At 46.9% G+C, this 27,400-nt stretch overlaps 1 protein-coding gene across 1 annotated transcript in view; it reads left to right on the forward strand.

Moving 5' to 3' along the window:
• The window catches only part of LOC102447849 (tetraspanin-15-like), a 224,575-nt gene that overhangs the window by 113,133 nt on the left and 84,042 nt on the right, over positions 1 to 27,400 (forward strand). Inside the window, exon 4 of the mRNA XM_006129103.4 lies at positions 6,650 to 6,745. Coding sequence (XP_006129165.2) covers positions 6,650 to 6,745 — 96 coding nt within the window. The remainder of the gene's footprint in view (positions 1 to 6,649; positions 6,746 to 27,400) is intronic.

Here is a 27,400-nt window from a genome sequence, read left to right on the forward strand (position 1 = left end):
CTTCAGCAAAGTGTCTGTTGCCCCTGCCTTGAGCACCCCTTTTGCCAATGGGAGAAGCAGAGACACACACATTTACCTAGGAGCTGCCTCCAGAGGGGGGTGCCCCAGGTAAGTACCACATTACGCACCCTCTCCCCTTGCACCCTTACCGGCATCTCACCCCACCCCCCGAGCCTGCGCCCCTCACCCCCTCCTGCACCCAGCATCCAGACTCTGTCCCCGAGCCTTCACCCCAGACCTCCTCCCACACCCACATTCCCTCCCAGAGCCTGACCCCTCAGCCCTCCTCCTGCACGCATGCTCCTTCCCAGAGTCTCCCCCTGCACCCCAATACCCTGCCCCAGTCTCCAAACTCCCTCCCAGAGCCTTAGGCAGGTGAGGGGAGGGAGGGAGCTTGGTAGGGGAGAACAGTGGGCATTCTGGCCACCACCAAAATGTCTGCAAACTTGCTGCCCTTGCTTATTTTAGTGGCAGAAACTTGCAGAACTCTCAACGCCGCTTTGCCAGACTTTCGCATTCCCCTGGTTCACTCTCGGGTAATTCTTACTCTCTCCTCTGTGGTGTTCAGCCATTTTGGTTTAAGAACGTAAGAGTGGCCATTCTGGGTCAGACCAAAGGTCCATTGAACCCAATGTCCTCTCTTCTGACAGTGCCCAATTCCAGATGCCCCAGAGGGAGTGAACAGAACAGGGAATCATCAAGTGATCCCTCCCCTGTCACCCATTTCCAGCTTCTGGCAAACAGAGGCTAGGGACACCATTCCTGCCCATCCTGGCTAATAAGTATCAATGGACCTGTCCTCCGTGAGTTGATCTAGTTGTTTTTTGAACCCTGATCTTCGCAACATCCTCTAGCAAGGAGTTCCACAGATTGATTGTGCACTGCATAAAGAAAAACTTCCTTTGGTTTGTTTTAAACCCGCTACTTATTAATTTCATTTGGTGACCCCTAATTCTTACGTTTATTTCCTCCCAAATGAATGTAGTGCTCCTGAAAGACATTGGTTGTAGCCCTGCAGTGCAAAGCCTTCTGGTTCCCCGTTCTGTTGGTGGTAGCTCTCCAGGCTCCCTCAGCCTCATTCTTTCATGAGCTTGATGCATTTGGGTCTGGGCAAGCTTACAGAGTTGCGAGTCAGTTACTCGCCGCAGGGTGTCATAGCCCAATCGCTTTCCTGACAGGCGTCTGCCTGTTGATGTAGTGATGCGTAGGATTGGACCCTGCATGCGCACTGGGCAGAAAGACAGTTCCACTCAGTGGTAACCCAACCCTTTGCCAGCAGGTCAGCTCTCTTTGTGTTTAGCACAGTTCTCTTCCCATCCCAGTGAAAGGGCTAATTTTTTCACACAGGGCATAGAGATAACTGGATCTTTTGCTTCCTCCCTCCATCGCTCTGTGAGCTGTAGTCTGTGTTGCAAATAATCTCTTGTTCACCGGGTGAATGATGTCAGAAAAGCAACATCCATAATAAATTTAATCTTTTCTGTGGCCCATGCCTTTGCAAGAAGTGTTGTGGACGTGCTAACAAATCCATGCACTGCAAATAGACCTCAGTATTAGAGACGTATCTTTTGCTGTCAGACATGGGGGTCGAGACCTAGTCCTGCAATTCTTAAATACAGATCCTCACTCTATGAGCTAAAGAAACTCTGAGCCACTGCTGAGAATAGGTCCCAGAACCTCTCTTTATGCAATTAGCCATTGTGTTGCAACACAAGCTTTTATGTGATGCAGTCAGAGAACAATGTTCCTAATTGGATGAGAAATGTTCAGCAGAGAGCGAATTAAATGTACAAAGGACTCTATGGAGAGAATACTTAGATCTCTGGAATTGTCAGCAACACAGCATTTGTTCACCAAAAGCAAACCTGTGAATAGTAAATAAACAAAACCAGAGGGAAAGAATCAATTCCAACGCAACAATCATAATTGTAGCCAACAGCAGTGCGACAAACCTCAGTGCTGCCTTGCCCTGTTTTTGAAGGACTGAATCCCAATGTATTTCAGCTAACCTTAATGAATCCCGTTTTCAGGCAGGATTTCTCTACAGCATGGGTTCCCAAACTGGGGGCTTGCCCCCTTGGGCGGTGAAGAAATTCTAGGGGGGGGGCATGAGGCAACCCAGCCCCCGCCCCCATCAAGTTTTGCTGTCCCAGTCAGTTCCTTTTTTTCCCCCAGCAAATTTTGCTGATTTTTTTGGGGGGGAGGGTTTCTCAAAAATAAAAAAGGGGGCATGATGCCGAAAAGTTTGGGAACCACTGCTCAACTGACACAATCTAAGGTGCTGCTGGGTACCTGGACAGCTATCTGCACGCGACACGCTGAGAATGGCGGGCAGGTGGATTAAGATGCGTTTATTTACTGGAGATCATGTGCTTGTGTAAACTACACACCTAGTGTGGGTCACTGTCCCATGGAGTGGCACGTAGACCAGTTACAAGGAGAGATAAGAACAAGGGAGCCAGGGGCAGATGACCATTTCGCGGGGCCCAGGGTAGTGGCTCCTGCACTAAGCCCATTAGAAGATTTACCTGGCATTGCTTGGATCCTTAACTCCATTCATTTTTGTGTTTTAAAACAAAATTGTGGTGTGTGTGCTGATTCAGATAACACCAAAGTAATTTCAAAATGGCACCAGTCCATCCCCCTGCCTGGGTTTTACCTCAGAGCTGTTCTGGGGAGAGAGGACTACCTCTCACTGCAGGAGCTTCTGGCCACGTGAGAATTGCCTCTCCATGGCCGCTGCAACTGCAGCAGGCAGGGCAGGGGCACATGTCCCCAGCTCGGACAGGTCCAGGTTCATCTGCCCTCTGTGCTCCCTCAGAGTGAAGAATGCAGCAAACTGTGCACTTTCCCCTCACTCCCTGATGAAGGGGAACAGCCAGCAATGCTTCTGTATGAACTGGGGGGAGGAAGGAGTGGAGTTTCAGCCTACAGCCAGCAATGCTCCTGTATGAACTGGGGGGAGGAAGGAGTGGAGTTTCAGCCCCCTCCTTATCTTCCCTAAAGGACATTTCAAGGGGTAGGAGGCTTGGGTCTGACTCAGTCCCAGACAAGGGTCCCTCAGCCAGCCCCTTTCACCTGGCTGGTGATTCTCTCTTTTCTGTACGATTTTCTGAGCTGTAATCCCATTCCAGGCACATCCCATTTTCCTGGCACCACCAAACCCTGATCTTGCTTTAATTTATGATCAGAGGAAGCTGCCTACCAGATGTAGTGGTTTTAGCTCTTACCATTTAGGAGCAGTTCTTGGAAAAACAGACAGACAAACTTTCTCAAATATACAGTCGACTAGATGTACTTAGCATTTGTTGGGTCTTTAACGCAAGGCATTTTTGATTCTGGGGGAAAAAATGAAAATGTCCATGTTTCATTTAATTCAGTGTTTCTCAACCAGTGGTACGAGTACCCTTAGGGGTACTCGAGAGAAGTCTGGGAGGTACGTCAACAACTGAAATTTGGAGAAAACTGAATTTTCGTTTTAAGCTTTACGGCGCTTTATTATTTTTGTACTTTTTACACCCACAATTTCGATTGCCTGCCTGGCTACGTTTAAGTTCTTTAAACAAATGTGTTGTAATGGTAGAAAAAACTTGTGTCTGAAAACCAGATACTGGGGGTACTTATAATTTTTGTAAAGGGGTGCTTTTAAAAAAAACGGCTGAGAAACACATATTGAAATAATTGCTCTGGGCTGGGGATGGGTGGTTGGGTGCAGGCTGTCCTGGGGAGAGAGGACAACCCCAGCCCCCTCTTATCACAGTAGCTTAGGGCCAGGTGGGAAGCACAGACTCACAGATGGACAGACAGACAGGCCGACAGACGTACGCTTCTAAAATACATTGGAAGATTAGGTCATGTAATGAAACCTCCAGGAATACATCCAACCAGATTTGGCAACCTTGTCCATTACCCAAGTGCAGCTTCCAATGAAAACAAGTGGAACAGATGTCTGTAAACAATTGGCCATCACTCATGTGTCCCCTTGCAGCTGGAGACTGCCAGGTTTTTTATTTCCCCTTTTAGTCCCTTTTTACATGTGCCTGTGCCCCTTTGCTCAGCTAATCAACACACCCTTCTTGGGGACTGGGCTTATTCTGATAACATGAACGCCAAAATAATTTCAAAATCCCACCAATCATTCCCCAGGCCTGGCTTTCCCCTTTATTCCACACTGGTGAGGCCACATCTGGAGTCCAGTTTTGGGTCCCCCCCATTACAGAAAGGATGTGGCCGCACTGCAGATAGTCCGGTGGAGAGCAGCAAAAATGATTCGGGGGCTGAAGCACAAGACTTATGAGGAGAGGCGGAGGGATTTGGGCTTATTTAGTCTGCAGAAGAGAAGAGTGAGGGGGGATTTGATAGCAGCTTTCAGCTTCCTGAAAGGGGGTTCCAAAGAGGATGGAGAGAGTAGTGGCAGATGACAGAATGAGGAGCAATGGTCTCAAGTTGAGGTGTGGGAGATCTAGGTTGGATATTAAGAGAAACTATTTCCTGGGAGGGTGGTGAAGCACTGGGATGGGTTCCCTAGGGAGTGGGTGGAATCTCCATTCCTAGAGGTTTTGAAGTCCCGGCTTGACAAAGCCCTGGCTGGGATGATTGAGTTGGGGTTGGTCCTGCCTTGGGCAGGGGGTTGGACTCGATGACCTCCTCAGGTCTCTTCCAGCCCTAGAATTCTAGGAGACTGAAAAGTCAAGAGTCAGCTCCCCCAAAATCATGAAGCTTTAAACAATAAATGGGATTCTTATTTGCCTTCTGCTGTTTCAGTCCTTAGGACTCAGATTGTCAAGTTTTTACTCACAATCACAAAAACTAAGAGTGAAGCAAAAAACAGGATTGTGTAGCACTTTAAAGTGATAGAAATGTAGCCGTGTTAGTCTGGTGTAGCTGAAACAAAATACAGGACTATGTAGCACTTTAAAGACTAACAAGATGGTTTATTAGATGATGAGCTTTCGTGGGCCAGACTCACTTCCTCAGATCAAATAGTGGAAGAAAATAGTCACAACCATATATACCAAAGGATACAATTTAAAAAAATGAACACATATGAAAAGGACTTTCAAATCTGTACTTGAAAGGGAATCCTCTGAACTGGCATTCATGCTAAAATTCGACACTCTCTGCAGGGGGCTGAACAAAGACCCCAACTACCTTACCCATTACAAAGATAGCTTCCCCAATACCATTAACTCACAGACATCTACCCTTCCCCACCTCTAATATCATTAACTCACAGGCATTCACCTTCCTTCCCCCTCCCCCCCGCATCCCCCTTCTGTTCTGAAATGTGATTTGTCCTTTTCATATGTGTTCATTTTTTTTAATTGTATCCTTTGGTATATATGGCTGTGACTATTTTCTTCCACTATTTGACCTGAGGAAGTGGGTCTGGCCCACTAAAGCTCATCATCTAATAAACCATCTTGTTAGTCTTTAAAGTGCTACATAGTCCTGTATTTTGTTTTAGCACTTTAAAGACTAACAAGATGGTTTATTAGGTGATGAGTTTTCGTGGGCCAGACCCACTTCCTCAGATTCCTCCTCAGTGGGGGGGAGGGATAGTTCAGTGGTTTGAGCATTGGCCTGCTAAACCCAGGGTTGTGAGTTCAATCCTTGTGGAGGCCATTTAGGGATTTGGGCAAAAAATTATCAGGGATGGTACTTGGTCCTGCTGTGAAGGCAGGGGACTGGACTCAATGACCTTTCAAGGTCCCTTCCAGTTCTAGGAGATAGGCAATCTCCAATCAAATAGTGGAAGAAAATTGTCACAACCATATATACCAAAGGATACAATTTAAAAAAATGAACACATATGAAAAGGACAAATCAAGTTTCAGAACAGAAGGGGGATGTGGGGGGAAGGTAAATGTCTGTGAGCTAATGATATTAGAGGTGATCATTGGGGAAGCTATCTTTGTAATGGGTAAGGTAATTAAATTCTTTATTCAGACCCAGGTGTAAAGTGTCAAATTTAAGCATGAATGACAGTTCAGAGGATTCTCTTTCAAGTGCAGTCTTAAAAGGCCTATGAAGCAGGATGCAGGTAATCGAGTCGTTGAGACAATGTCCTTTCTGGTTGAAATGGCAAGAAACTGTTTTTTCTTTGTGATCCTGTCTGATATCTGTTTTGTGGGCATTGATCCTTTGGCGAAGCATCTGAGACGTTTGTCCAATGTACATAGCAGACTGACACTTTCGGCACATGATTGCATAAATTATATTTCTGGATGCGCAGGAATATGTGTTCTTGATCTTATAACTCACTTGGTTAGGTCCAATAATGGTATCAGCAGAGTGAATATGAGGACAAAGCTGGCAACGGGGTTTGTTGCAAGGGAAGGTACCAGGGTTGGTATTAGTGTGGTATGTCCTGTGGTTCTAAGAGTGTTCTTTGTTTTTTAAATGAACATTGCTATTCTCATGTGAGCACCCACTTTTCGCTGCTGGCACGTTTATAAATAAACACCACGGCCCATGAGACTCAAAATCACTGCAAGGCCTAACCCTCGGTTGGGGATCTAGAAAGATGATGGAGGTCTGTGGAAAGGCATCTTCTCGGTAGTGTTGTGCTGGTCTACTGTTCTTGGTATTTTTTTGCAGCAGCTGTTTCACTTTGGCATCATGCTGGTTTTTTCTTTTGTTTCCCCAGATGAATGCAGTTTTTCATTCCAACATCCAAGAGGGGATTAGGCACTATTATGATGACCTGGATTTCAAGAACATTTTGGATTTTGTACAAGAAAAGGTTAGTTTCGCTGTGGTTTTTCTTTTTTATTATAAGTGTTAACATGCTATTGTAACGACTGACTTGGCATAATGATTCGGGTGCTGCTTCTAGAAGCGCCACCTGTGTTTCGTTAAATAGCAGCCAAATACTCAATGAGAAGACTGTTAATTGAAACCAGTTATTGATTTTTGTTTTCCTTGCTGAAAACAATGTCTCGTGAGTGTATATAAATTGCAATTTCTGTAAGCGAGAGAGAAATTAAACAGCATATTTGATAGGTGATAATTTCCTTCCTCCTTGGAATTCGTTCTTGGATCTATGAATGTTTTATTCATAGACTCATAGACTCATAGACTTTAAGGTCAGAAGGGACCATTATGATCATCTAGTCTGACCCCCTGCACAGTGCAGGCCACAAAATCTCACCCACCCCTCCTAGAATAATCCTCTCACCTATATCTCAGATATTGAAGCCTTCAAATATTTCGAAGACCCCAAGATGCAAAGAATACTCCAGCTGTGATCTGTATCCCATGCTACAGAGGAAGGCGAAAAACCTCCAGGGCCTCTGCCAATCTACCCTGGAGGAAAATTCCTTCCCGACCCCAAATATGGCGATCAGCTAAACCCTGAGCATGTGGGCAAGACTCATCAGCCAGACACCCAGAAAGTTCTCTATAGTAACTCCTATCATCCCTCCATTGACCTATTTCCCACTGATAATCAATGGTCAATTAGTTACCAAGATCATGTTATCTCATCAAACCATCCCCTTCATAAACCCATCTAGTTTAATCTTGAAACTAGATAGATCTTTTGCCCCCCACTACTTCCCTTGGAAGGCCGTTCCAGAACTTCACTCCTCTAATGGTTAGAAACCTTCGTCTAATCTCAAGTCTAAACTTCCTACTAGCCAGCTTATATCCATTTGTTCTTGTGTCCACATTGGTATTAAGCTTAAATAATTCCTCTCCCTCCCTGGTATTTATCCCTCTAATATATTTAAAGAGTGCAATCATGTCCCCCCTCAGCCTTCTTTTGGTTAAAGTAAACAAGCCAAGCTCCATGAGTCTCCTTTCATAAGACAGGTTTTCCATTCCTCGGATCATCCTAGTGGCCCTTCTTTGTACCTGTTCCAGTTTGAATTCATCCTTCTTAAACATGGGAGACCAGAACTGCACACAGTATTCCAAATGGGGTCTCACCAATGCCTTGTATAATGGCACTAACACCTCCTTATCCCTACTGGAAATACCTCGCCTAATGCATCCCAAGACCGTATTAGCCTTTTTCACGCCCATGTCACAATGGCGGCTCATAGTCATTCTATAATCAACCAGGACTCCAAGGTCCTTCTCCTCCTCCGTTATTCAATCTTCCTTAAAAATATATCTGTCGATCAACCAATTATTTTTGGTTCTGCAATGATCCAGACCAATCCTACAAGTGCTTTACAATTGCAAATCACTAAGGCTAAAGAGTTAGTCTCCTGTGCTTACTATGAAGAATCTCACTTCATTATTTATGCACTATATACTAGTGTGTGCAGCCCGCTCCAGAAGAGTCCCTTTGTGTTTTGAAAAGTTATTTTTTGTCATCAAGTTTTCATGCATAATTTCCATTAACTCCCAGCATTGTGCCAGTTTTTAAAAAAATAAGCTCTGGTGCTAAGCTTTCATGCTAAACGTCATGACTCTTGTGGCCAAGGCTCAGAAATACAACAAAGCTTGATAATCTGCTTCAAGGGGGAGGGTTACAAAGGAGGCTAACACTTCATATATACAAGCCTTGGTGCAGTGGTAGACAACTTGCAGGCCACGTGTGGCCTATGGGGGTTCTATGTGTGGCTCACGAGGCATTTTGGTCACTGTTGCCCACTCACAGGGTTGCCAGATTTTGCTGCTTTCCATCTGTTGATTTTTTTCCTACCTGTATTACTGAAGTGATATGCACTTAAAGCAAGGGCACGGGAAGTGAGGTGTGTGCTGATTGCACACAACACTGACTGTGAGAGCCGTGTGCTCCCCCTGCATCCACTCACAGCACTGCTACAGTTCAGTTGGCACAGTCCACAAATTCTAAGCACACAAGCGCACTGAGCAAAACTACCCCATCCCGGGAGACCGTTTTGGTTACGACAATCTTGCTGCCCACTCACTAGCCTAGGTTGCCCATCGCTGCCTCCAGTAGATGCTATGGAGGTAAAATTCTCAAAATCACCTACGTGACTTAGGAATCCAAGTCCTTTAAGTTCATTTGTAAATCCTACCCTACATTTGTATTAATTATCACATAGTAATGACAGCCAGAAAGCACACCACGTCTCTCGGGAGAGGCAACGTGACTTGGGGGCTAGAATATGGAATGGAATTCAGGAAGACTGGGTTCTGTTTCTGACTCTGCTACTGGCCTGCAAGTCACATCCCTTCACCATGCCTCAGTTTCCCCACCTGTAAAATGGGGATAATGACACTTTTCTCCCTTTGAGATCTACTGAGGGAAAATGTGATAGTTATTTATTATTCTTGAAAGTGCTTCATATTTCTTTCCTCTCTGTAAATTTAAAGTAACAGTAGAATTGTTTGCTCTTTGTTCTTCATTTGAGGAAGAAATCTATGCTTTCCAGCACCAAATAAAATCTTTGTAGACTTGAGAGAGAGAGAGAGAGAGAGCTTGAACCTCTCTAGTCCAGCACCCTGAGGACCTGACCAGTACCATACCAGGGAATTTGCCAAGCCACAGGAGGTCAATACTGTCTATCAGCATTAACAACACTTCCTCTGCTTACTGAGCTCTTAGAAGACATATAAGCATAAATTAGAGCTAAATAACAGCACAGAACACAGAGAGCCAGGACTGATGGCTGTAAACAAACTTTATGGGACTGTGGGAAACTTGGCCACTCCTATGATAAGTGGATATTTGGCTAATTAAAATCATGCTGGAGCACAGATGTTGCCGGACTCGAGAGGTTCAAGCTATATATATGTGTGTGTGTGTGTGTGTGTGTGTGTGTGTGTGTGTGTGTGTGTGTGTGTGTGTGTGTGTGTGTGTGTGTGTGTTGTATAGTTGTAATTATGGCACACAATGGTAGGGAGGGACTATTCCTGCAGACACACAAGTAGGTCTGTGACTAATTCTATTCACGGGGGTAGTATCATTGACTCAAACTTTCAATATGTTGTTGGTGTTACAAAATGATGAGAAGCTGCCCAAATGAAAAAATTATGTTTTATGCACAGTTGAGTTTGATTTGTTTATATATATATATAATATAACTGCTGTAGGCTATTGAATTAAAATGTGCCTTCATATACAGTATTCTGTCATCAAGCACTATCCTCTTAAATTTTTTTCCCAAGTGTTATTTATTTACTATTGTATGAATCATAAAAATCCCAATTTTAGTAATCAAAGCCATGATGTCTCCATCCATGAAATGAATAAACCATTATATGTTATACTTCATAAACACAACCCCTAATTTATGTGCAAGTTAAAAGTGCTTGTAAAGGAAAGACTGAATATTGCTGTTGGCAATAAATTGTAATGTAATCTGCATCTTCCTAACCTGACATTTCAGGCAAGGTTCCAGCTATAAAGTGTGTTTGAAATGGATGGTAACAAAATATCACAGCCAAATATTTTGCATCTTGCAAAATTGTATCTCTTTTGTGATTTAATTTGAATGCCAGAAGCATCTCTCTATTCAATTCATTTTCCAGGCTGTTAAAACCATGACTGATCAAAGCAAGTTTAGTTGGTTGAATTTGTTTTAATTCTGAAGAGGGAAAAAATAGTATGAGATCTAGACTGTGGAGTTATCCAGACTCCCTTGCAGTCTTATTTGGCCAATGGATCCACTTTCTGTCCTGGATTTCTGTATGGCTTTACTGTAGGATCCATTTTATTCATTAGTAGGTGAGGTGAATCTTAGGGATTGCTCTGAATGAAAGTGAAAGAATACCAGCTACTATATTGTTTGTAGGATATTTTATCCAGTCAAAGTACTGTTGTTAAAGAGTCAGCATCTTCCCACAGTTTCCATATCGTGCAATGTTTTAGACCAGGTCTATGCTACCGGAGAAAGTTGACCTAAGATGTGCAATTCCAGCTACATGAATAAGTAGCTGATGTTCATGTAGCATAAGTCGAATTTCTGCAGTGTCCCCACTGCGAAAGATCGATGGGCGCGCATCAGTGGTTGATTTAGCAGGTACTTGCTAGACTCACTAAATCAAACCCTGGAAGATGGATTCCTGGAACAAGACTTATTTTCTTAACAAGAGTTATGAGAGAGTCACAGGAGCATGTATGACTAGTCACTGCCCATTTTACCCTCCTTCATCTCAGTATATCCTGTCAGCAGAGGTGATCTGATTTCAACAAAGCGGTATGATTTCAAAAAAGTCATGTGCTTTGCCTGAAGCCGGTATGTTGTAGTGAGAGTTTTTCAAAGGTTCTCTGCTCTCACACTGGGAGTGAATGGGCTCATGTTTTAGGAGTAAGGATAGTTTATCATCTGCATGGTCATGGTTTGAATCCCACCCTGTGGACTGAACATCATTACCATTTGCTACTATTTGTCAGAAACTGGGAAGGGATGACAGGGGATGGATCACTTGATGGTTACCTGTTCTGTTCTTTCCCTCTGAAGCACCTGGCCCTAGCCACTGTCAGAAGACTGCACTCAATGGTCTTTGGTCTGACCCAGTATGGCCATTCTTATGACATCTGTAGGATTGTTTGTATGAAATACATTGATGTTCCTATTGGACAGGTATTTATACCTGAAAACCCACCTTCGCTATTGCCTATGCTGGGATTCTCAGCACAAAGCTCAAGAAAAAAACCAAGGCACGGAGCGTGGTCTACCTCCTTAGCTCTGTGATCTACTTGCTTAGCTCCAGCTAAGACACCAGTAGTGCAACTACTAGTGAATTCACTAGGGAGAGGCTTCCACAGCATCTGCTGACCTGAGATGTGTGTACTCTATTACAGGGAGCTGGGTGTAGTATACATGGTCTTCTATAGAAATACCAAGTAATTCCTGTGTGTAATGGAGTGGCACTCATCACCTGCAAGCGCCTCCTTCTGGCAGAGTGTGTGTGCCTGCACTCTCTCGTTTAAAAGCCTCTTCAGCAACTCAGCCCTCCCAGCTGAGTCACACACCACCTACGTGTGATCAAGCACAAACCCCTTCCAGGGTACACATTTAACAAGGGCCTATCTTGGTGCCTTTTGGATAGCCCTGTTGAGTCCATTCCCGCCTCTCAAAGAGAGTGATGGTCCCCAGGGCTTCTCCTCCTGGAGACCATCTTCACCCTTCTCTCAGGGCTTTATCTCAAAGTCCTGTCACAGCTCATCAGTCTCTAATGAGCTCTTCAAATGGAACTCTCCATGATGCTGCCATTCTCTCTCTGCCAGGCAGTCCTCTTCCCTACCCTGCCCAGCTTGAGGTCTCCAGAGGAACTGAACTGACTGCTGCTCTATTCCCCAGCTCCTTTTATAGGCCTTCTTGGCCCCTAATTGGCTGTTCCCCTGCAGCCACTCTATCCTTCCTGGAGGACTTCTCTATAGCCTTTTCTGGGACAGGGTGTGGCAAGACCAGAACCCTCCAGCAGGGGGCTTCATGGCCAAGTCCACCCCTGTTACAGTAACCTAGAGCCTAATGTATGTATATCAGTCATATGAGATGTCTCTCACCAGTGACCCATACATAGCAAGAGAGTTTTTGATAAGTGAATAGACAAGTAATTGTTCTATTTCCATCCTTACAAAAAGGGGAAGTTGGGGATGATACAGACTTTGTCATTTTCATAGCTATTTGAGAAGGTTGCTGGAACCTGTGTTTCTTTAAAAATAGCAAGAGCTAATATCTCCTAGTGGGTCTTTTAAAAATTGCTAAACACCAGCTTGAGGTACACTTGGTGCTTGGGGGGGGAGGAGAGAAGGCCCCTGGTGGCCAGGTTGGGAAAGCTGGTCCTGCCAGATGTGACCCCTCCAGCCATGAGCCCCTCCCCACAACCCTCACTCACTCACTCACTCCTCCATGCACCCAATCTCCCACCCTGCCCCCCATCCCTAAGGCCCTGCCCCTGACTGCTGCACACACACCCCATTGTCAGCCCCCTGCCCTGAAGGACCCAGGCAATGCCAGGTAAGTCTTCTAGTGCAAAAACAGAGGATTTGACTCCCCCAGGGTATCAAATGATGCTATTCACCTGGGTCTCAGACATTTCAAAATGAGAAGGATCTTGGGACTGAAAGCATCTGAGTTCCATGGCTGGTTCTGCCACAGATTTTGTGTTCGACTTTACATGGTTCTCTCTTGTGGCCTGATGTACGTGGGTGCTGAGTACTGATGCTGAATGGGAGCTGGCCAACTCTAAAAAATCAGGCTGTTCACGTCTCTGACATGTAGATTTCCGGTCTGCAGAATGAAACTCCTCCCTTGCTGGACCAGGGTCTTGTAGTTTCACTAATAACGATTTTAATTGGCTGCCCTTGGAAAGAAGGAATTCTCTCAAGTGCTGTTAGTTTTCAGCCTCTTTGCTGAGGTTAGGGGTGGTATTGTGCCGTTGCTAAATGTTTTTTTTTTTTCAAAAAGGTTAAGCCTGGATTCAAACTCACGTGGAGCAGGCTAGTCCTTCCAAAAAAGATGCTGTTCTGAGCATAGCTGCATCTCAGAGGGTATGTCTACACTACAAAGTTAATTCGAACTAACAGACGTTAGTTCGAATTAACTTTAATAGGCGCTACACTAGCGCTCCGCTAGTTCGAATTTAAATCGAACTAGCTGAGCGCTTAGTTCGAACTAGGTAATCCTCATTCCACGAGGATTAAGCCTAGTTCGAACTAGCTAGTTCAAATTAAGGGGTGTGTAGCCCCTTAATTCGAACTAGTGGGAGGCTAGCCCTCCCCAGCTTTCCCTGGTGGCCACTCTGGCCAACACCAGGGAAACTCTATGCCCCACTCCCGGCCCCGGGCCCCTTAAAGGGGCACAGGCTGGCTACGGTGCCCATGCCAGGTGCAAGCCTGCCAGCACCCAGCCAGCAGACCCTGCACCTGGCACGGATCGAGCCAGCCACCCGATGCCCCCCAGCCCTCCCCCTCTTCCCAGGACCAGGCTGGCGGCTCCCGGGAGCTTGCCCGGGACCGCAAGAGGCGGGCACCCGCCTGGGCTAGTGCGGACTTTGTGGACCTTGTCCATGATCTCCACACTAGGCACAGGAAAGTGGCCGGCTAGGGCAGGAGAGCTGCCAGCCTGGCCACCCAGGAGCAGGTGTGCAAGAGAATCAAGGGGTTCCACTGAGACCCCCGACCCTGAGCCCTGAGCTTACAATGGCCGTCCTGGGTCAGACCAAAGGTCCATCTAGCCCAGTAGCCTGTCTGCCGACAGCGGCCAACCATAGGGACCCTGGAGGGGATGGACCGAAGACAGTGACCAAGCCATTTGTCTCATGCCATCCCTCTCCAGCCTTCCACAAACCTTGGGCAGGGACACCACTCCTACCCCCTGGCTAATACCACTCCATGGACCCAACCTCCATGACTTGATCTCATTTCCCTTTAAACTCTGTTCTAGTTCTAGCCTTCACAGCCTCCTGGAGCAAGGAGTTCCACAGGTTGACTCTTTGCTTTGTGAAGAACAACTTTCTGTTACTAGTTTGAAGCCTGCTACCCATTCCTTTCCTTTGGTGTCCTCTAGTCCTTCTTTATGGGAACTAATGAAGAACTTTTCTGTATGCACCCTCTCCACCCAACTCCTGCTTTTAGAGACCTCTATCCTGTCCCCCCTCCATCTCCTCTTTTCTAAGCTGAAAAGTCCCAGTCTCTTTAGCCTCTCTTCATATGGGACCTGTTCCCAACCCCTGATCATTGTAGTTGCCCTCCCCTCTCCCAGCCTCTCTCTTCCCCTCTCCCACCTCCTTTTCCCAGTCTCCCCCAGTTTTGTTCAATAAAGACAGATTCCATTTTGGAAGACACGTTATCTTTATTTTGTACATCAAGAAGAGGGGCTAGGGAAGGGTAAGTGGAAGGAGGTGAGGGAGGAATGGGGCACGAGCCCCCGATGGGGAGGACTGGGCTGGCTCTGCGGGTTTCTGGGGATGGAAGCTCTCCTGCAGCCCCCCAATTGCCCCCTCTCCCCAGATGGCAGCCTGCGGCAAGTGCAGCCGGGCTGATGGCCGAGTGGTGTGATGTGCCCAGTGTGGGTAGTCCGGGCAATCCAAGCCAGGACTGCTTTGCAAGTGGGGCACCCCTGAGAACTGTCTGTCCGGGGTGGGGGTCGGGACCTTTTAAGCACAGCCCTCGGCTAGCCTGAGACAGCATCTCCACGCTCTAAGTCCTCCTCTGATGCCCTGCCGGCACTGCTTCCGGCCATCCTTAAGCCCGGTTCAGGGTCCACTTAATGTGGACATGCCAGTTTGAATTAGCAAAACGCTAATTTGAACTAGTTTTTTAGTCTGGATCCGTTAGTTCGAATTAGCTTAGTTCGAATTAACTAATTCGAACTAAGTTAGTTCGAATTAACGTTGTAGTGTAGACATACCCAGAAGGCTCACGGAGCCCTGTTGCAGAGCACAGATGACAATACCGGACTCAGCCTGGTCAGCAGGGCATTGCACCAAGTGTAGAATGCAAGAAGCGAGTCCTTTCTGGCTTGATTAGCTTCATGTCTCTTTGTGCTTTGCTGGGGTTTGGACCCCTGAAGCTGGAGAGAGGAGTCCCCCAAGGTGCTAATTGCTGCTTTGTATTCTTTCCCCTGGCTTCTCTGTCCCTGCTGCTGGCAATGTCCTTTTATCTCTCTGATTCCATTTGTCTCTTTAAGTGAGTCGGGGCCATTCATCCACAAAATGCCTTCTCAGAAGTAGCATTTCCTTTCCTCTGTTCCGCATGGTCTTCCCTCTCCGGCCCTGGCTTCCCCAAATAGCTCCGGTATTTTAAGCTTGAAGTCCCTCGTTATTTTATTTCTCAGCAATGCCAAGCACCTAGATTTGGCAAGCTAAATCTCCAGAACGCTTTCTTACGAAAACAGGAATACTTTCTACAAATCATTTAGGCCTGGTCTATGCCAAAGGGAAAAGTCAACTTAAGATATGCAACTCCAGCTACGTTAATTACGTTGCAGGAACTGTCGTGTCTTAAACCATGTTTTTGTGCCATCCACCCAGCGGGAGGTCAACGGGAACAAATGTTCCTATCAACTCTCCTTACTCCTCGTGAGACACAGGACTATCTTCGCTGGGCCCGCTAATTCGAACCCAAGAAGATCGACTGTATTTCCACCCCGATCAGAAGCAGGAGACATCAGAACACGACTATGTTCTCAACCTCCAGAGGCGTATCACTGGATACATTGGAGAGCATCTTAAAATCTGTGGTCAGCTGGACCTCTTGGAGTTTGCCCATAAAATCTCCCGGTGCTGTTGGCTGTCCAGCCCTTTTCCTGCCTCCCACAGACTTTAATGACGGCTGTTGGTTTTTTAATTCATTCATTCACGCCTTCCCTCTGGATTCCATTTCAGGATTTCAACATGATACGTGGGAGGTGCGTAGTCTTTGCACATTTCTTTACATTTGAGACCAAGTAATTTGATCATATAATAGTTTCACTTTAAAGGGCATTGCATCAAGCATTATTGCATTTATTTGTGGTATCATCCGATGGAAGTGTGGAAACATAGAAGTTGAAATAGTCACATAATAAATATTGCAACACACAAGCTTCCGAGAGCTGTGGCAGGTCCCAATTTGTAGACAGACACATCCTTGAATGAAATCTTGAATCAGGAGAAAGTCTCTTGAAAGCTGAGACGGGTATGTGTGTTTCTTGTTCACATCTCAAGCCTCTTTTCAACTAGAAATCAGCGGAGTTAATCTTCCAGCATTTCTATGGCTCTTTCCCTTATGGAATTTAATAGATGATAACCCTTTTGCTGTCTCATCAATCCATCTCATAGAATTTCGCAGAGACTGATATGGATTGCCAGAGATTCAAAATCCCTAGAGATTAGATTTCATTCTTGTAGGTTTCAGAGTAACTTTCTTTTAAAACCATAATGCATTTCTACAGATTTCTATCGGCTCTGGCCAGGATTGTCAAAGGGAGAGAGATAGGCCTCCCATTCCTCTTGAAAGTCAAGAAGAGTTGCAAATCTTGGCCTTCCATCAGCCTATTCATTTTTATAGGTTTTTTCCCCACAGGACTTTCTTCATTGTGAAAGGAAAATCATTCTGTTGTGCTGACCGAGGCCTGCTGCCTGAGCTGCTAACTGGTACAAAACAAACCTACCGAGGGTTAAACTCATTTGTGTTGACTCTTAAAACAATGCCACTGTAGCAATTGGGCAGTCACGGGCACGGCACCTCCTGCTGGTCTATCTGGGAATTAGCTCTTCCAGGTGTAGGGTGCCCCTGTTAACCGGTGTCTCCCCCTCAGTTATCTGTCTTTCTCCACCACATCAAGGCCACGTCTTCCTCCTGACCCACAGTGCCCCTTCTCTCATGGCACTGCCCCACGGCAGTGCCCCTCAGTCTGGGGTCCTCCTCTCTCAGGGAACCCAACCCCATATACCCACCTTGCCTCACTGACCCACTGCCAGTCATCAACTAGCCTCTGCCTCAGAGGCACACTGCAGTCTGAAATGGCCACTCATCACTGACAAGGGGGTGTGGACCTGCTGCCTTCTTCCCTGGCTACCTCCCTGCAGCCCTAGTACCTAGCACCAGGGAGGAGTGCCTGCGGGTCCACTAGCAGGACTTGAGGACGGGCACTGGTCCTAAGGTAAACTGAGTTTGAGTCTCAGGTCTACACACACTTGCACTGGTTTAACTAAACTGGATTAAAACAACGCCTTTACATTAAACCTGTGCCACTCTGCTTGTGCACCTGCTCTAAGCCTTCTGACGCCCTGTATGGAATCGGGTCAGAGCCCTGATTCCGTCCCAGGTCAGAGGGAGGCTGCCCGCTCACCACAGGCAGTCCCCAGCCCCGGTTCTGGTTCAGGGCAGGCAATCTGAGAGCACTGGGCTCGGCCCGGCTGCAGGCAGAACCGTTCGATTGTCTGGCCCTAGCCCTGCTCAGGGTGGGGCCAGAGTTGGGTCTCCTAGGACCAGGGTGATACTGCCACCCATGGACTGGGGTAGCAGGGGAGGGAGGGATGCAGGCTCACCCACTCCACCATGTCCCAGCCTAAAGCCCTAACAGCGACCGACTGGGCTGCCACTCGGTCAGAGGGAAGCTGGCTCGTTCACTGGCACAGTTTCAGCCAGACCCGGGTTGGCTACTTCCCAACACCCCTTTGTGCATAATTGCCTTGAGAGCAGGTCCCCCGGGTCTTCAAGAAATGGAGCCTCTGTCAGGGCTTGCAGTTTCTCTGGGTCTGGGTTCATCAACGGTCCTGGTGGTCCTGGATCAAACTCCGCAGCCTTGAGATGCATAGGAACCTCCCACCTCAGGAGCTTGGGGCAGGCATGTAGGTCCTCCGGTAGCTGGACCTCGACTGAGCTCTCAGTGCCAGCCTTTATACTTCCGGCCCCACCCCTCTGCTTCTGGGAGGTGGGGCCAGATTGATCTGGCCCTGTCCACCAGGGTATATTGGGATGGCCTGCCTCTCCCAGGTCAGAGGGGAGCCAACGCACCTCGCTTCACTCCCCTGGGAGGCAAGTATTATTATACCTATTTTACATATGGGTAGACTGAGGCCTAGAGAGCTAACAGGTGTTTCACAAGATCATATAATATGCCTCCCAGTGGCACAGGCAGGAATAGAACCTCAGGGTCCTGATTTCCGGCCCCTTCCTCTGACCACCTACGGTGGGAGATTTTCAAAAGTGCTTATAGTACGTCTGCATATGAACAAGAGGTGAGCTTTGCTCAAATACTTACTTGCATTAGCTCTCTTCGAGATAAGTATAAATAACAGCTCCCTGTACTCAGATGGTTTGTACTCAGCCTGGCTAACCCATATCTTGACTGCCACTACCTGTGTTACTGTTTACTGCACCTATTTATATGGGCTACTCCTACACTGGCAACTTCTTGCGCAAAAACTCTTCCATAAGAGAGCATCTACACTGGCATGTGCTTTTGCACAAGAGCATCCATGCCAGTGTAGACGCTCTCTTCCGCAAGAAAGCTCTGATGGCCATTTTAACCACAGGGGCTTCTTGCGCAAGAAATTCACGTTGCCTATCTACACTGGCCTCTTCTGGAAGAGCTCTTGTGCAAGAGGGCTTCTTCCTGAGAGGAAGCGTCAGAGTTCTCGCGCAAGAAGCCCTGATTTTCTACAGTACAGCATCAGTTTAGTTGCACAAGAATGCGTGGCCAGTGTAGACAGGCAGCATGTTTTTGCACAAGAGTGGCCATTTTCGTGCAAGAACGCACCGGTGTAGAGACAGCCATGCTGACTAGATGAGAGTCAGCACATGGATGTGTACGTGAGCAAGGGAATTTCACCCCAATTCTGTAGTGTAGACATAGCCTATGTTACTTGGACCATTGGAAGTCTGCCTCTTAGGCATTCTAGAACCTCCTCTGCTTAATGATTCTTTTCTTAAGAATAGTTCATAAGAAAGAAATGGGAAATGTTTAAAACAAGTTACCTACTGAGTTCAGATTTACTGTTAGCACCTACAGACATTTTCTGTGTGTGTCCAGTTCTTTAGCTTGCAAATTCAGAACCACTGTCTGCCTACAAATGGGCGTTTCTCTTGCAAACAGGTGCTTTCTTTTTAGTCTCTCTTAGAAAAGATGAAAGGTTTCTTTCATCAGTCTTGCTCATTATCCCATGTCTCTTTGAGTCTGTCCCCGAATTGTGTTTTTTTTTTTTTTTTACAAACACACGCCAACAGCCATCTAGAAGGCAGGATTGTAATACCACTATCAGATTTCTTGTTGGTCATCAACACGGATCATTTTTGATACTGTGACCGATAAGGCTACATCCATTGGGTTCCATCAAAGTGTAGCAAGTAAAAAAAAATGAAAACTAGTTCTACTGCTTCTTTCAGATCTAAAAACACATTTAAGTAGGTGGTATCTTCATAGAATCATAGAACTGGAAGAGACCTCAGAAGGTCATCAAGTCCAGCCCCCTGCTCTAGGCAGGACCAATTCGAACTAAATCAACCCGGCCAGGGCTTTGTCAAGCCGAGACTTAAACACCTCGAGGGATGGAGACTCCACTACTTCCTTAGGTAACCTATTCCAGTGCTTCACCACCCTCCTAGTGAAATAGTTTTTCCTAATATCCAACCTGGACCTCTCCCACCACAACTTGAGACCATTGCTCCTTGTTCTACCATGTGTCACTACTGAGAACATCCTCTCTCCAGCCTCTTTGGAACCTCCCTTCAGAAAGTTGAAGGCTGCTATCAAATCCCCCCTCACTCTTTGCTTTTGCAGACTAAACAGACCCAAGTCCCTCAGCCTCTCCTCAGAAGTCATATGCTCCAGCCCCCTAATCATTTTGGTTGCCCTCCGCTGGACCCTCTCCAATGCATCCATGTCCTTTTTGTAGTGGGGGGCCCAGAACTGGACACAATACTCCAGATGTGGCCTCACTAAAGCTGAATACAGGGGAATAATGACATCTCTGGATCTGCTGGCAATGCTCCTGTTAATGCATCCTAATATGCCATTAGCCTTCTTGGCTACAAGGGCACACTGTTGACTCATATCCAGCTTCTCATCCACTGTAACCCCCAGGTCCTTTTCTGCAGAACTACTACTTAACCGGTTGGTCCCCGCTTGTAACTATGCTTGGGATTCTTCTGTTCCAAGTGCAGGACTCTACACTTGTCCTTGTTGAACCTCATCGGATTTCTTGTGGCCCAATCCTCCAATTTGTCTAAGTCATTCTGGACCCTATCTCTGCCCTTAAGCGTATCTACCTCTCCCCCTAGCTTAGTGTCATCCGCAAACTTGCTGAGGGTGCAATCCATCCCCTCATCCAGATCTTGAGAGAAATAAATATGGCACAACAAATATCTGGGACTATATCTATAACTTCCCTTCCCTCAAGAGCCTGACCAACACTTTGAAGAAGCTACAAAATGCCACATGAGGTTTTCAGGACTCTTCCTTGTGTAAGTGATATAATGTCTTCCAGCGCAGTGTGCATGCACAATAAAGTTTCATTCGGGATTTAGCACCAGAAAGGGGCATTTCAAGTTCCTGAAACCAAGTAAATTATCTCCAGAATATTTACCCTCCCCCACAAAAAAGTGTAGTCTAGAGAAACAAGAAATGGTAGGATCCCATTCTTAGCAGTTGTGTCTCTCGGTGCCGATTCTGGGATGTGACTCCCACTGTTTGTCACATGCAGTTCTTTCAGTGCTTGAGAAGACCCCACAGTTAAGCATAGCAGTCACAACAACTATGACTAAATGAAAAAGAAGGGGAAGAAATAAAAGCAAAACGAAATAAGGCACAAACAGTTCCAGCAGTTTGTGGATGCCTTTCTGTAAAAGCTTTTAACAGAGATTATACATTAAAAGTGGGGTCTACCCTAGGGATGTTAGAGACTAGTCAAATGCTTATCAGATAGTCAGTCGACTAGTCGATTCTCCTCTCCCCCCCCCCCTCTTGCTGCCTCTATCATGTAGAGTTCCCCATTCCTCCTTTGAAATGTACAGAACCCCCGGCCCCGACTTTGCATTACATTCTGCTGGGCTGTGTCGAGACTGCATCCCTTTTCCGTAAAAGGGATGCAAATTAGACCTATCGCAATTGCACAGGAAGCGGGGATTTAACCCCCCCCCCCACTTCATTAGCATAAAAATGGCTGCCGCTTTTTTCCGGCTTGGCGCTTTGCTATAAAAAAGCGCCAGTCTAGACGCGGATATTTGGAAAATAAAGCCTTTTCCGAAAGATCCGCGTCTAGACTGGTGCTTTTTTACAGCAAAGCTCCAAGCTGGAAAAAAGTGGCAGCCATTTTTATGCTAATGAAGCGGGGGGGGATTTAAATCCCCGCTTCGTTTGCAATTGCAATAGGTCTAATTTGCATCTCTTTTACGGAAAAGGGATGCAGTCTAGACACAGTCCTTTATTTTATTCATAGTAATGCTATAGGCTTGTAGTAAGCCTACAGGCTTGTACCTGTGAGACACTGGCTTCAGCATTTGGCTTGTGTCCACGACATGATGGAGTGTGAGGCTTGAGGTCTATGAACTTTGGCATGGATAAATTTAGGTAACCCATAAGGTTAGGGGAACTGGAAGTAAAGTGTAGGGGGAATTTTGTCCATAATGACCTCTGCCGACCACGGAAACATGAGCTAATGCCAGCTTCTGGCAGATGTACATCCTGTAGTCTCTCTATTTGTCTTACTGTGTTAGTGTGTGTGGCTTTGCTAAATGTATTAATAGATTATTTATTTGTGAGTATAGATGAGTTCCGATAGTGTGACTGTTGCAATTGTGAACATTGCAGTCCCCAACTACATAGTAATTCTATAAATGATAGCTGGCAATTCTTCCTCATAAGCTATAGACCAGGCTCCATGTTGCAGTTCATCATAGATAAATGAAACGGTTTATAGATGAGCAAAAGACTTTCCTTTAAAGGTTAGTGAGTGCTATGCACTTTATCACAGATACCATAAAGAGTTCATAAGTAGGCAATGTACATATTCTTAACTAAATCCTACGAAATCGAAGACAGTGCCGAGGTCTCAACTTAAATAGTTTGAGCTGAACTGAGGGCCCTGTAAAATCTTCTGTGATGCTGCTGAAGCTATGAGATGTGGGTTTTCTGTCTCAAGTCTGACCTTTTGTAGCCCCCAGGAAGAAGGCGCCCCTCTGGGTACTGCGTTTAGCTGTCATCCTGTGATCGGAACCTGCCTTTCCTCTAGCACCCCCTTTCTTTGGTTGATAGCGCCTATGAACACAGTCTTTTCATGAGGCAGCCCTATTTAGTCAGTTTTAGTTTTGCTTTCAATGTGGCACCGGTCTCTCCTGAGCGACCCTCAGCCGATGGTTCTCACAGTGGGTCTTCTGCAACTCAGCTCTCCAATTGAGCCGCGTATACTGTCCTCTCCTTCCGAGATATAGAACCTTTTAATATGATGCATTCTAAGGGCATGTCTCCACTACCAAAGATATTGATGCTGAAGCAATCGATTCACCAGTAGTTGATTTATCGTGTCTGCTTAGACACGATAAATTGACGTCCGAGCACTCTCTTGTTGACTCTAGTAGTTCACCATGACAAGAAGAATAGGCAGAGTTGACAGGAGACCATCAGTTGCCGACCTTACTTCATGGAAGACACCACGGTAAGTAGGTCTTAGTAGGTCAACTTCAGCTACCCTATTCACGTAGCTGAAGTTGCGTATCTTAGATCAGCCGGGAGACATAGTGTAGACAAGGCCTAAATGTACCAGGTGGCCTACTCTGGCACAAACTAAAAGTGACTTATTATATGTTAATATAGCACATCAACACAAAGTGAGCAGTTAGAGCACCACATTTGTGCTCTACAGTTCACACCCTTTAGAGCACACAGCAGCGTCTTGTAGACAAGCCCTTAAATGAAAATATTTCCCAACTGCACATTTCCTTTGAAGTTAAATGAATGATGAAGACTTGAGAGTGCTTCTAAAAAATATTACCTTCGGTATTTCTGTCGCTTTTTGTGCGGATTTGAAACGGAGGCTTTTCTTCTGTGAAGCAAGCAGGAGGGTGAAAAATCCCATGTTTACTGCTCTTGATAAAGGATCTCTTCACCTTATTTCTTTCTAAAGTATCCCGAGTACAACATCCATGAATTGTTATAAAGTCATTTACTTGAGAGAGAGCTCGTCTTTCTATCAGACTGGGGTCTCATACCAGAAAGATGTACATGGATTTTTGACTAGAAGATCTTGCTGATCAGCTGTCTCTTTTGATCATTGTAGTCCTTTTATTTGCAGTACATTTACAACAAGCCAATAAAGATGTCTATAAAATGTTATGTACAAAGCAAGAACCACAGTAAGATTGTTATACAACTTTCAAAACAGAATATAAAAAATATAGAGTATTAAAACAAAATGGACATTGTAAACTAGATTTTAGAGTCCGGGTGAACATACTTGATTGATAACATCCCATTTATTTTCCTTTGACACTTTAGGAGACAAGATTTCATCTTTCCTAAAACTTTGTAATGCATTTGTGTTCAGATGAGAGGTATCTGCAATGAAGTTTGGATCATAATCTGAGTACGATTTAGGCAGGGAAGGAAGATATATTTCTCATGGGAGGAGGAGTTGATTTGGATCAAAGTAAATTCTGTATTAAAAGAAACCACATACAAGTTAGGGACATAAATACAGTACTGGCATCTCTTTCAAAGACCACATCCTTGGCTAAGGATAAACCAGAGACTGAAGAAAGTAGGCTATGGAGTTGCTTTTTTAAAAAGCCTGTTTTTTCCCTACTACTCTAGAAGAGAAGCAGAGATGCTTACAGAGAACATAATAGATCTTTGCCACTGACCTGCCAGCAAGAAGGCTGTCTGTTTGCAGGATTGAAATTCCTTAGGGAAAGCTGTTACTTGTCAAATCTCATCTCTGGCTAAGCATCTTAAGGACGTGCAAACGGGTTTCTGAACCTGTTTTCTGAGGAATGAACTGGGATCAGCACATTGGCTGGACTGATATTTCTGAGGAGTGACAATCTGCTTGCTTATCTCATGTTCTTGCTAAGAAACCTGAAACCCTTGTGCCTCTCTTGATCAGCTGCTCACTGATAAAATTGGGTTTGACTAGAACTAACCCGCCACCTTGTACCTGAAGTCGTGGGAATGACGTTCTAATCAAAATTCTGTCATATCAGGCTCAGACCCTGAAAGGACCCTGCAGACGTTAGGTGCTGAATTTTCAAATGGGAGCTGGGTACCTAATTTCCTTGGCTTCCTGTGAACATCCCAGCCTGGAGGTTCTCCATACAGGGTGTTATTTTGCTTCAAGGTTAGATGGCTCCAATTCTCCACAGCCAATTTCAGGAGCAGGAGTATGAACTCAGGAGCTGTGTTGTCTAGTGGTCAGAACTTGTCAGCTAGGACTCAGGAGTTGCGCTAGGCAAAGAGTGAGCTGTTTGGGGGTCTGAATGTTTCTTTTTAAGAGCAGGCTAGATAGACGTCTGTGATGTAGTGTTGGTACCTTGCTGGTTGCTAGGCTTGGGCTGCGGGTGACACCCACTGGCTGCTGTCTGTACCGCGGCCCAGCAGAGTAGCTGATGGGTCAGGGAGGTAACCTGTTCTACTGGTAACCTCCCAGGGAGAGGAACAATAGGAGGAAGGTGGAGGGCAGCCCCTGGCTGGGGGGCAGGGCTGGAAGTTGGGCAGTTTCTGTCTGGTATCATTGAGGAAGCAGCCTAAGCAAGGGGCTGGGATATAGGGGCCCAGTCTCCCCCATCTCAAGGGGGGCTGAGGCATCCTAGGCCTGCCCTGTAACTAGATTACATCTGTGCTGTGCTGTCTCCTGGCGAAGCAATAAACTCCCTCTATTCTACTGGCTGGTGGAGTCTGTTTGTGCCATTATGGGGGTGCAGGAGGCGGGGGAACTCCAACGCACCGTCACAGTAGTGTCAGGAGTGGGATGCACTGCATGCCGTGGATGGAGCTTCCAGCAGCGAGCATTAAGGCGCAGTAGAAGCAAGGGCTTTAGAGCCAGGCGTGCTGGAGACAGAGCGAAGCAGTTCCTGGGAATCGTGGGGCGCTACAGCACTAGACTGGGGAGTCTGCACCAAGGGGACTGGCAGGGAGATGGCCTACACCCAATTCCTGAAGGCAGACCTGGTGAGGCTGTGCAGAGAGAGGGGCCTGCCTGTGGGGAACACAACCAAGGCCCAGCTGATTGCCTGGCTGGAAGAGAATGACCAGTCATGGGGCCAGGATCCTGTCCCAGTGGGGAGCAGCCAGACACCCCCTGAGAGCATCTCAGGCTCAGAGAGGGGGCGGAGCACTGGAGCCCGCCAGAGAGACGAGAGGGCCTCCCAGGGAAGCCCTGCAAGCCATACTCCGTCTAGGGGAGGGTCTAGGTCAGCAGAGCTCCAGCGGCTGCAGATCAAGCTGCGGATGAAGGAATTGGAAGCAGAGGACCGAGAGAGGCAGCGACAGCATGAGCTGGCCATGGCGGAGCAGAGACGACGCGGGGCCCCGGCTGCGCTGAGTGGGGAAAGGTCCCGGGGCAGCCAGACGCTTGGAGAAGCTCGTGGTGGCCCAGTTGAAGGATGCGGGCAACATAGACGGGTTTCTCAGCTCCTTTGAGAGGGCCTGTGAATTGCAACGGGTCCCCACCAGCTGACTGGCTGTGAGAGCTCCTCCCTGTGCTGAACCAGAAGGCTGCTGGAGTGCTCAGGCAGCTGGAGGACCTACAGCCAGGGGATTACCAACAGGTCAAGGAGGCCCTGCTGCACAAGTACGGGCTGACCCCCAAGACGTACAGGAAGAAGTTCCGGGGGATGCAGAAGGGGCCATGGGAGACCTATGTGGATCTGGCCTCCCGCCTGGTGCAATACTGCCGCAAGTGGTGTCTGGGGTTGGAGCCCAGACCGCAGAGGACCTGCTTAAGCTGATCATGATGGAGCAGTTCTATGAAGCCCCGCCTGAGGCTATGGCTCAAGGACCAAAGTCCAGGGGACCCCCAGGAGGCTGGGAGACTGGCGGATCAGTTCACAGAGAGACGGTCTGGGTGTGAACAGGAGTCCCCAAGAGAGAGAAGCACGACGAGATCGATTCCTGGCTGAGCGACGGAGAGTGGCACCGCCGAGACGAGCCCAAGAGACCAGGACCAACAATCTGCACCCCAGAGAACCGGCCAGGACCCGGGCAGAGCCAACCCAAAGGGGGCCACAGGACCTAACTTGCCATCACTGTGGGCAAAGGGGCCACAAGGAGGCTCAGTGCACCAGACGCCGGGACAGATCCTATGACCCGAGGCTTGCTAGGATTAACTGGCTGGGGCAAGGGGAAGGGCAGGCCGCCCCAGAGGCAGGGGCTGGCAGGCAAACCTCAGCTCAGAGTGGGGGGAAGGATGCTCAGTGCACCTCCCCTGGGAAGTCTGACGCTCAGGAGGCAGATTTCTCCATGTACCGGGTGGGGGCAGGACGGCCCCTGCGGAGCGAATACCTCGTACCCCTGCAGGTGGATGGCAAGGAGGTGACAGGCTACTGGGACACGGGAGCAGAGGTGATGCTGGCCCAATCCGACATAGTGGCCTCAGACCAGGTACTACCCCACACGCAGCTGACCCTGAAGGGCATAGATGAAGTAAGAAAGGATATAGCTGGGGGTAGGAGAATGTACATGAGGAAGGGTAGGGTGGATACTAGTCTAATAGGTCATATTGGAGGTACAATGTCCGGGCCAAATTGGGTAAAGAATGTGAATGAGGCCAAACAGCAAAAATTAAGATGTTTGAACACCAATGCAAGGAGCCTAGGTAACAAAAAGGAGGAACTAGAGCTATTGGTCCAGGAAGTGAAACCAGATATTATAGGAATAACAGAAACATGGTGGAATACTAGGCATGACTGGAGTACAGGTATTGAAGGGTATGTGCTGTTTAGGAAAGACAGAAATAAGGGTAAAGGCGGTGGAGTCGCATTGTATATCAAAGATGAGGTAGATTGTAAAGAAATAAAAAGTGATGGAATGGAGAAGACAGAGTCTGTTTGGGC

Source organism: Pelodiscus sinensis, chromosome 28 (assembly GCF_049634645.1).
Source record: "Pelodiscus sinensis isolate JC-2024 chromosome 28, ASM4963464v1, whole genome shotgun sequence".
Taxonomy (NCBI): domain Eukaryota; kingdom Metazoa; phylum Chordata; order Testudines; family Trionychidae; genus Pelodiscus; species Pelodiscus sinensis.